The sequence below is a fragment of the Corapipo altera genome, unplaced genomic scaffold (assembly GCF_003945725.1).
Source record: "Corapipo altera isolate COAL_440 unplaced genomic scaffold, ASM394572v1 64, whole genome shotgun sequence".
NCBI lineage: Eukaryota > Metazoa > Chordata > Aves > Passeriformes > Pipridae > Corapipo > Corapipo altera.
Window position 1 is genome coordinate 9578124 of NW_020884893.1, and position 10329 is coordinate 9588452.

The 10329-nt window shown below is 58.0% G+C and overlaps 1 protein-coding gene across 1 annotated transcript; it reads right to left on the reverse strand.

The window, feature by feature from the left end:
• Positions 1-2209: 2209 nt before the first annotated feature.
• PSMF1 (proteasome inhibitor subunit 1) lies at positions 2210-8269 on the reverse strand. Its single transcript, XM_027646251.1, has 7 exons — positions 8101-8269; positions 6973-7125; positions 6374-6456; positions 5552-5728; positions 5349-5402; positions 3420-3578; positions 2210-3295 (listed from the first exon to the last, which is right to left on the reverse strand). The coding sequence occupies exons 1-7, from the start codon at positions 8227-8229 to the stop codon at positions 3244-3246; spliced, it is 807 nt and encodes a 268-aa protein (XP_027502052.1). The 5' UTR covers positions 8230-8269; the 3' UTR covers positions 2210-3243.
• Between the last annotated feature and the right edge of the window lie 2060 nt (positions 8270-10329).

Below are 10329 nucleotides of genomic sequence, written 5' to 3' on the forward strand. Positions count from 1 at the left end.
GCAGTGAGCAAACTGTGTTGAGGAAGGAGTGCCATTAAAGATGATTTACCACCGAGAGTCCAGGGCTGGGAAATGCTTTTGTACACAGACACTCCCCCCACCGCCAGGCTGAGGCGGGGGGACACGGAGCTCTCTGGCCTGGCTGTCCCTTTATCGCTCTGGCAGGCACTGGGGATGAGGCACTGGTCTGTGGCAGTCAACGCGCAGAGGGGCATTAGGAAGCAATCCAAAATAATCCAGAGTGGTGAGAAAATTTGGCTGAGAAAGGCTGATGCTGTGCAGCCTGGGTGGAATGAGGGTCACTGGCTCCCCAGTCCCCCAGCACCGGTGTTTTTGGGGTGTCTCTGCTTGTGCCAGGGAAGAGAAAGCAGGCAGGGCCCAGCGTGCCTTTCCCAGTCCTGCATAACTGGGCCTGCTTTGTTTTCCTGCTGGGCCACACGCATGGCTTCCCTGTCCCCGGGATCCCAGGGATGGAGCACCAGCTGCAGGGTAATTAGCAGCACTGGGGGCTCTGCCATCCCATCAGGAGCGTGTGGGCAGGTGCCATGGGCTGGGCGGGCTGGCAGATGGCCTGAAGGACTCTCTGGGGATCCTGAGCTATTACCAATAATCCAGTGCCTCTCTTTAAACGTGTGGTGCAAATGCCTCCCCGGTGCTGCCAGAGGAGGGAGGCTGTGCCTGTGCCAAGACCGCACACCCAGCCCCAGCCGCTCCTTGCAGACTCCCCATAAAATTAACATGGGGCGTGTTGCTGTGCTCCCGTGCATGTTAATGTTTCCTGCCACTTAGGGTAATAGCAGCAGTGCTGGGGACAGGGACACATGGCTGAGGGCCTGGACTGTCCTTCCTGCTGAAGGGAGACCTGGCCCTCACAGCTGTTGTGGTACGAGCCCACAATGGGGTTGGCTGCCCCCAAACCATTCGCAGCGAATGGGGTCTGGGCTGGCCAACCCTACAGATGGAACAAGGAATGTGCTTGGGAACACTGGCCCTCAGGAGCCACCTATGCCATGTTTTGTCTCCTTTAGTGTGAGCCAAGCCAGCTACAGGGACAGTGCCCTGATCCCACCATCCTCTGACCCAGAGAGGAGGATCCAGAGACTGGATGGCTCAGACCTGAGAGTCCCGAGGCTTAGCCACAGGCCTGCAGTGGGCACTTGTCCCCTTTGGCACCCACTCCCCTCCTCTGCCACCTGTTTCCCAGCTGCACGACACCACGGACCCGCCGGGGCCAGGCGCTGCAGACAAAAGCCGGTTCCTCGGCCCCGCCGCAGCCTCTCCCGGCGCTGACTCGCTTTAATTAGCCCCATCAAAGCCGGCTGCGTCTCTCCCTCCTGGAAGGTTGCAGAACATGATTAATTCAGGCACAGAAAGCAGCCTCCCCCCCGCAGAGAGGGGCCCCTTGATGAGGCCAAAGCTGTTTCCTCTTCCCCAACACCCCACGCAGCAAGGCTGGGGTCTGCAGTCTCTCAACCCCAGCGGAAAGGTTTGGGTCTTTGTTCTCCTGGGACAAAGCTGTGGATGGGTTCAGGCTGTCCAAGGAGCAGGAGGGGACAAGCAGCAGCGATGGCCTCACCGATTCCTGGGTCTCTCTTCCCATCCCTCCCATGCTGCTCTGGTCACAGGCATCACCCACAGCCCATCCGTGGGTCTGCAGGTGAGACTGCCCATGGAAAACCACCAGGTGTGCAGCTGGGATGGCACATCCAGTGGGTCTGGACTTAGAACCAGCCCCTGCAGATGTGGGGGTCCACACACGAGCCCATAGGAGATGCAGGGGATGCTCCAGCTGCCCCCAGCTCCAGATTTCTCCGGCTGGCCTTTCCTGCTCCCACCTGTGCATAGCCTGGGGTAGCACACACTGTAACACAGCTTTATTAGCTGCATCTGTAGGCAAAGAGCTTTTAAAAGGAAAAAGTCTTCGGGGAAAAGAGATAGGGGGGATCCCTTCCCTCTTTTTATTTCTGCCAGTGCAGCTGCATGCAGCGTTCCGACAGCACTCAATGCCCTGGAGAGGCAATTACTGCAGGAGCTGGGCTGGGCTGTTCTCCACTTCATTTTCCTAATACAGTTACATCGTCTTGGAAAAGCGCTGCTGGCTCAGGGGAAGGTACAAAGCGGGTTCCCAGCGTGGATCCTCTGCCTTGGGAAGGGCTCTGGGGCTTCCCGTCAGGGAGCAGGGGCCCGCCCCAGCAAGCACCAACACAACACTGGTATCATGTTTTTATTTCAGTCTCACGAACATCCTTCCAAGAGATCAAACCACGAGAAGAAAAACAGTGCGAGCCCCTGACAAGAAAGATGAGCTGCAGCCCCAAAATCAACTGAGCTGGGGCATCTGTGGGGAAGGGAGGAGGTTTCCAGAGAGAGCTCAGGAGCCTGAGGCACGCAGATCTCGCCCATTCTCCCAAAGCCAGACAGGCAAAGCCACACACAACAAGGCTGACAGTAGCAAAATGTGTTCTATAAACCTCTTTTGCAAAGCTCCCTCTCTCCTACCCCAGCCCCATGCAGTGTTTGCTGGGCACCCCTCATCACACTGCCTGGGGGGCTTCACGGACACCCCAGGAATGAAAAATACCACAGCTGCAGGGAAAAGAGGGGGCATGGTGGGCCAGAATTCACTCTATGTCTCTTCTCGTGCACATCAAATGCTTTGCTGGTAGTGCTCTTCCAAGCCAGCAGGCACAGTCCTGTAGAAGCTGATTCCAGTCGCTGTTGGGGGTCTACCCATGGAGACCCTGTGGGTTGGGCTTTCCAGCCCTTCAATCAGCGCCTTGCTCAGATACAGAGCGAGAGAGAAACCCCCTCTATGTGGGGAGCCCACTTCAGCTGTCCCCCCTTCAGCGAGGCTGCTGTGGCTGCCTGGCAGAGGAGCAGCAAGGAGTCAGCTCTCTCCTCACACCCACTGCTTTGTGGGACCCCAGCAGCAAGCTCTGCCACCCTGGAGAAGCAGGGAGGAGAAATCCCACAGCACCCAGGCTGCTCCCAGAGCACCGCACCCCACGCTGCCACCTCGCTGGGTGCAAACGTCCTGGCACCCTCAGAGGAGCAGGGAAAAGAAATGGACCTACTGCCTCCTCTTCTGTTCTGCAAACAGGGAAGCCTTTATAGCGGATGGGACACATGGGAATGTGACCCCAAATGGAGAGAAACGCTGCTGGAAAGATCTAAATCCACTGATGAGGAGCGAAGAAGGGAAGCACGCCTGCTTCCCAGGAGACTCAGCCACTCAGTGACTCCTCACATGAACATGTCATCATAGCCTGGAGGGGGAAGGTGGTCAGGATCAGGCCTGGAAAGAAATTTAGAGCAGAGTCAAACAGGAGTGAGAGCTCAGGTCTGCAGGAACAGGGATGAGCTGGGATCCAGCAGCAGGCTGGAAGCAGGCTCGAATATCAGCACGGCCAAGGACCTACCCGGGTCGTCCAGCTCCTAAGGGGCTAAAGGGGTCAAATCTGGCGCCTGGTGGAACAGCTCCTGGGGGAAGCCGGCCTGGGATGCCTGATGATGGGTCAATGCCGGGCTGCCGGAAGCCAGATCGGAGAGGATCCACAATCATTCCCCCACTCCGACCTCTGGGGAGAGGAAAGGCAGAGAAGAAGATGAGATTGGCACTGGTGAGAGAGCAGTAAAGCACCAAACCTCTGCTGCAGGAATGCCAAGCATGGGAACATGGGGTTAACCCGACACACAGCAGTGGGAAGGAAAGCTCCTGGGACAAGCCAGTGAGGCAGCCCATGGCAGAAGGACAGAGAGCCCTGCACAGAATCCCCAAATGGTTTGAGTAGGAAAGGACCTCAAAGCTCATCTCATTCCAACACCCTGCCATGGGCAGGGACACCTTCCACTAGACCAGGTTACTCCAAACCCCATCCAACCTGGCCTTGAACACTTCCAGGAATAAGGCAGCCACAGCTTCTCTGGGCAACCTGTGCCAGGGGCTCACCACCCTCACAGGAAAGAGTTTCTTCCCAATATCCCATCTAACCCTGCTCTCTGTCAGTGTGAAGCCATTCCCTTTTGTCCTGTCACTCCAGGCCCTTGTCCAAAGTCCCTCTCCAGCTCTCCTGGAGGCCCTTTAGGCACTGGAAGGGGCTCTAAGGTCTCCCTACAGCCTTCTCTTCTCCAGGCTGAACAGCCCCATCTCTCCCAGCCTGTCTCCATAGCAGAGGTGCTGGCTGTCCCCTCAGGAAGTGTCGGACCCCTGGCCCTCGCTGCCGGCCCATGCTCCATCCCTGCTTCCCGCCCTGCCCTGTGCGGTGTCGCAAGAGCCGGCGGCCCCGGCTGGGCTCCCACAAGCCATTCCAAAGAGCTGCCTGGAAGTCATTTGCTGACCACGGCGGCTCCTCGGAACTGCCCCACGCTGCGAGTGCAATTCCTCATGGTTGGCTTTGTGCAAACGTGGCTGGAGCCTCCCGACACCGCTGCCATCATACAAGTTATTAACAACCGTGCTAATGAGTTCCATTAAGCTGGAACGGCTGCCCAAAGCGCCCCAGGACAGCCAGGTCCCATGAGCATATTCCTGGGAGTCTGGGTCTCCAGCCCCAGTGCTGGCAGGTGTCAGCACACAAATCTGCTTCCATTTACCATCTTTTTTTTGTCCTTTACAGAGAAATCTCTGATGAAGGGCTGGAGGCAGCAACATTTTTAGCTGTCCCTTTTCTAGCCAAACCCTCGGAGAACCAAGATTTGCAGGAGGGGAAAAAATGCCATCCCCACAGGAGACTGGTTCCAGACAGCAGACTCCCCAGGGCTGCAGGACAGTCCCCAACAACCCCAAGAGCTGTTTTTTGTCTGAGTGTGTGCTTTTAACTGGATTGGAAGATGACAGGTTCGCCTTGCCTGACCAAAGATCAAGGATGTATCTGTGAAACTCAGTCCCCCAGACAGCCCAGCCTCTTCCTGAGTGCCTCAGACAGCTGGGAGGCTTGCAACAGGACTTGGGAATCCGTGAACTCGGCTTTCAGCCTCCCCTTCTGCACACTGCTGGGCTGGGGACACAGCAGCTGGTAACGGTTTAAATTAGAAGCTTACATTCACTTAACGATGTATTCAGCTTTGATTTACTACAGGAATTACTGCCTGTTAAATGAATACAAGCTGATTATTAAACAGACACAGATTGCAACCTATCATCTCTGCAAGAGATGGGATCTTATTACGATATTAGAACCAGATTGAGCTTTAGCAACTGTCAATTGGTCCCTCACAATGTGCACTGAGCAACTGTCCCATCGCCAACCCCACTCGGAGACACTTGGCTCGATGCTGTTCCAGTGGTGTCCAGCCACCCCCAAACCTCCCAGAGGCAGAGCAGGGGGTGCTCCAACAGCCATACTCACCCGAGAGGGTCCAGGTCTCCCCCACCAACAGCAAAGGGGTTCACGGAGGACGGCCTGAAACACAACACAGCGACACAATCAGGGAAGGGCAGAGCAGCTCCCACAGCAGCAAGAGGGGGACCTGACATGTAGGTTGGGGAGCTGTGTCAGGACCACATCCCCTCTAACAGAGGGCCCTCATCAGCCACCCACTCTTTACTCACCAGGATGGGGCCCTTGTGCCCGCTGGCTGCCGGGGAGGGATCCGGAGGGGGTCGTCATCCCGCTGCAAATCCTTTTCGGACTCAGGCTCCTTTTTGGTCTTTTCTGCGGGGGCCCCGAGGGGGGCGAGGATGCCTGAAGTGATCCTTGTCCTCAGCTCCTCGGTGTTCTTGTACACCCTGCAGTGAGGAGAGGGAAGGCAGAGGGCTGGGGAGATCATGGCACCGGGACGTGAGGTGCTGGACAGGCTGCAAAAGGCACGAGGAGGGGACAGACGAGCCCGAAGTGTGCCTGGCACAAAACATGTCCCCCACTGGCAGCACAGAGAGGACAGGGAGAGGTAACAGCACACAGGGGCACCAAAGCCCTCACCCCATTTCAGATGGCCAATGTGTCATCCAGCCCAGGGACTCCCTTCTGCTGTGGCCCCAGCCTAACCAGTTTGCACTGGAGGAAAGCACAGCACATGGCACTGGTCTTTAGCAAGGCCACAGGGTGTCTGGGATGTGGCTGAAGCTGTCACACCCCTGGGCAGTGTCCACCCAGCGCAGTGCTCTGGAAATAAACATTCTGGCCTGGCCCGTTCCCAGGCAGGGTACCCTCCACTGGGCTCCAACCCATGGTAACACTGTTCCCTAAATCTCTCCTGCCTGACAGCAGCACATAGAGAGGCAGGGAAGGGAGCTCTGGCTGCATTTCAGGGCTGGCCTGGGTTTTGTACTGGGGAGGAAAGTCCTCCAGGTCCTTCCAACCTGGTTTCCCCCACACTCCCCATGCCAATGGAACATTTTCTCCTGCAGAAAATACCAGGAAACTAAGATTACTTGTGGAAATCATCCAGGTGCTCTGGGTTGATGTAGTCAGCCACTGCCAAGGTCACATCTGCCACTTTCTGAGAGCCACGATCCTGGAAAAACACGGGTAAAGCACAGAGTGAGTGGCCTGGCAGAGGTGGGAATGAGTGACAGAGCAGGTACAACCACAGTTGGGGGCTTGAGACACCATGGGCCTCACTTGGTTCCTGCCATGTCCCTGTGCAGTGCCTAAATCCCCAGGAGGAAAACTCTGTGTGCAGTAAGGTTTTCCCTGCTCCCTCTCATAATCTGGGCTGCAAAAGGTGTAACACTGAGCAAAACCACCCTGGGCAGGTGCTTGTTGGGGGCTGCAGAAAAGTCCTGAGCTAGGAAAGGGACTTGGTGGGAGTGCACAAGGCAAACTGTCCCACTGCCCTGACACAGCCAGGGTTTGACCAGCTTCACGCTGGGCCATACCTTCTGCCACACAAACACCCCATCCTGAGGGGCAAACACTGCTGCCAGCCAGGACAAGCAACAGCAAACATTTAAGAAATGGGCCCTGCTGTTCTTTGCAGCCACTGATCCTGAAGGACCCCAAACCCACAGGGGCCAGAATGGATGCTCACCATGACATTGAGGATCATGCTGTCCTCCACCATGATGGCCTTCAGCAGCAGCTCACGGGTATCATCTGTGGACTTGTAGCGCAGTGTATACACCTCCTTGTTGGCTTCCCAGCCAGCAGGCAGCAGCTCCGACTTCCTTTCATCAGGACCTGGCTGCAAAGGAAAAACCCTGCCCAGGAACCGAGCACCACCTCCCAGGGCTGGGGGAACCTGTCTTGGCTGCAACAGGAGATCCAGAAAGGGATTGAGGTCTCTGGGACAGGATATCTCAGCCTGGCCCTGCCTGCATCCCTGTGCTGGAACAGGACAAACATGACCACCCTTTGCTGAGCCTCAGGAGCAAGCAACAAAGACCCAGAAGACCCAGAGAGGAGACAGTGCTCTTCCCTGCCAGGCACCTCTCAACTCCCCAGTGTGACACAGAGCTGTCTGGCTTCAGGGGAAGGCTGTCATCATGTCTGTCCCAGCCCCACAGCAGTGCTGCTGGAGGGCACTGCCCTACACTGTCCCCTCCTCTGGTACTGGGAGAGGGTTCTCTGCCGTGACAGTGCCCTGCACCGCCCTACTGCCCCCCAAAACTACAGCAGGCACCCTCCCAATACCTCCAGCTCCATACCAGGCTCCCAACCCACTAGATCCCCACCTCAGTACTGTGTCCAGAACTAGCCTGCCCCCCTCCCCGGTATTGCCTCACTGCCCCCAGCACTGGGACTCCCCAGCACTGCACTGGACACCCTCCTTTTGGTACAGGGGTCCCCCTCAGCACCAAGAACTATATTAATCCCCTTCCCGGAACCACACTGAATCCCACCAGCACCGGGACCTCCCATCCTTCGACACGGCTCTGACCACCCCCAGCACCGGGACCCCCGCAGCCCCCAGAACCGGGACCCCTCCCAGCACAGGGACCCCCGCAGCCCCCAGCACTGCCGCTGCCCGCCCCGGCTCCCACAGCAGCACTGAGGCCCCTCGGAACCTTCAGGTTCCCCCGACACCGCGCGGCTCCCCCCGCCCCGCAGCGTGGCCGCGCTGGGCCGGGCGGCGCCGGCGAGCGGCGCTAGGAAAGGCCGGGGCTTCACCGCGGCCTCCGCGGGCTCCGCGGACGGGGGAGCGCGGCCCAGCCCCTACCTGGTCCCCGGTGCCCAGGCAGCGGTAGCCGTGTCGGACCAGCTCCCAGTGCACGCCGCAGACCAGCGCGTCCTGCGGGCGGGAGATGGCGGCCCTGGCCCAGGCGTAGAGCGGCTCCAGCCCCGCCATGGCTGCTCCGGGCCGGGGCGGAGCCGCGGCCGCGCCGCCCCTCACTAGAGGGCCCCCGTCCGCTGCGCAGGGCCCGGGCGGCCTCCGCGGGGCCGCGGGACCGTCCTCCTGTGCTCGGCAGTGAGGAGGCCCCTGGAGCCCTGGGAACATTTCTGGGCTCCTCACGACAAGACAGACACTGAGGGGCTGGAGCGTGTCCAGAGGAGGGAACGGAGCTGGGGAAGGGGCTTGAGCACCAGGAGTGGCTGAGGGAGCTGGGGGGGGCTCAGCCTGGAGAAAAGGAGGCTCGGGGGGACCTTTGCGATCTCTACAACTCCCTGACAGGAGGGGGGAGCCAGGAGGGGTGGTCGGGCTCTGCTCCCAGGGAACAAGGGACAGGACAAGAGGAAGCAACCTCAAGTTGCACCATGGTGGGATATTGGGAAGAAAGGGTTATCCAGCCCTGGCACAGGCTGCCCTGGGCAGTGGTGGAGTCACTATCCCTGGAGGGATTTAAAAGATGTGTAAATGTGGCACATGGGGACATGGCTTAGTGATGGCCTTGGCAGTACCAGGGGAATGGTTGGACTCAATGATTTTAGAGGGCTTTTCCAACCTAAGGATTCTATGATTGTATGAGAGGTCTTTGCCCAGCACCATCCAGCAGCCTCCAGGGTAGAGTAATCCTGATCCTCCTTCCCTGCCACTAGGTCTTCCTTGTCAGTCAGAAAAGCATTTTGAGTCCATGCAGGGTCTGCACGTGCTGTTGTAGCGAACCTTCCCACCGACACCAAAGGGACCAAAGCACCGAACAGCCATTGGCTATTTCATCCCTTCCACAACTCCTTTCTCTGGGCCACAGTGTTTATAACACCTAAATTCTATTAAAGTTGCCACTGGAAGGCGTTCAGAGGCTTATTCAGAGGCTTATTTGCCCTGCCCTTGGGCCAGAGCCAGTGTCCTCGCTGTGGCTGGCAGGAGGCCGGGGCTTGGGATGAAGCAGGCCCATGCCAGGGAATACCATCATCTGCTGCTTTCCCAATCTGAGCTCCAGCTCCTTGGGGATGCTCATCTTGACTTCATTATGCGTCAATTAATTAACTCGCACTGTTCGCTCTTTCCATTTCCCCCTCAAGAAGTCACTGAGGCTGAACAACCGACCGCAGCCCGGCAGCTCCCATGGGAATCACCACCAGGAGACACCGCGCCTCCTGCCACACTCTGCCACTCCTGTCTTCACGGAAGACAGCTGGACACGTCAGGAAAGCTACTGCGGATTTTCCATGGGGCTGGAATTTCAGCACGGGAGCTCCATGAGGGAGGTATCAGATGGGGATGTGTTGGGAACAGCAGGAAATGCCTCAGCCAGAGCTTCTCCATCGCTGAGATGTGATTCAGAGCAGCAGCAGCATTTCCACCCCACGGCTCAGCTCACTCCTGGCGGGCAGAGGCCGTGGTTGCTGACTTTGAAAACATCCACATTTCACTTTCCCACACAGCCTGGCCCTGGGTGGGCGAGGCGGGTACCAGTGGCTCCATTAGAATGTCCCTTCCTGAGGCATAGTTTGAAATTGTGGGTCTCCCTCCAGAATCCTGTATCCCAGTGCTGCTAACTGGCTTTCCATTGCCTTCCTGCAGAGCTGCTCCAGGTGCTGGAGCACATGGGTATTTGAGACTGGTGGCCTCAGGGGCTGCTGGTGCTTTAGTGGGGTCACACAGAAGCTCTGCCGAGTGCTTACCAAGCTTTCCCTTTCCCATCCAAATTGCTGCCATTCCTGTTCATCCACCATCTGCTCTCCACCCTCTTGCCCATCATCACGCGCTCCCATCCAACCCTCGGGTTGTCCTCCTGTGGCCTCACCTCCGTGTCCATTCTTGGTTACCTGCGTTGTGTCAGTAACCCAGACCGCACATGAGAAGCAACTTCTGGTACCAAGTCCCCCTTGGCCTGAGCAGCCCTTCTGTGGGCAAGGCAGAGGGAAAGTGGGATGCCTCCCTACATCCCCTTGCCACGAGTCTCTCCTGGCAGCCAGACTACCCTGTACCTGAACCCATGGACTCAGGGCTGGCTGCCACTACATCAAAGCCACTGCTCCAGTGCCCACAGTGCCGCGCTAGCCC

What these genes read in the sequence shown, in the direction of transcription:
- PSMF1 (XM_027646251.1), bottom strand. Translation starts at nt 8,229, where the DNA reads ATGGCGGGGCTGGAGCCGCTCTACGCCTGGGCCAGGGCCGCCATCTCC. An exon ending in GCCTGGGCACCGGGGACCAG is followed by an intron (nt 7,126 to 8,100) that starts GTAGGGGCTGGG and finishes TTTCCTTTGCAG; the next exon opens with CCAGGTCCTGATGAAAGGAA. An exon ending in GGCACAAGGGCCCCATCCTG is followed by an intron (nt 5,403 to 5,551) that starts GTGAGTAAAGAG and finishes GTTGTGTTTCAG; the next exon opens with GCCGTCCTCCGTGAACCCCT.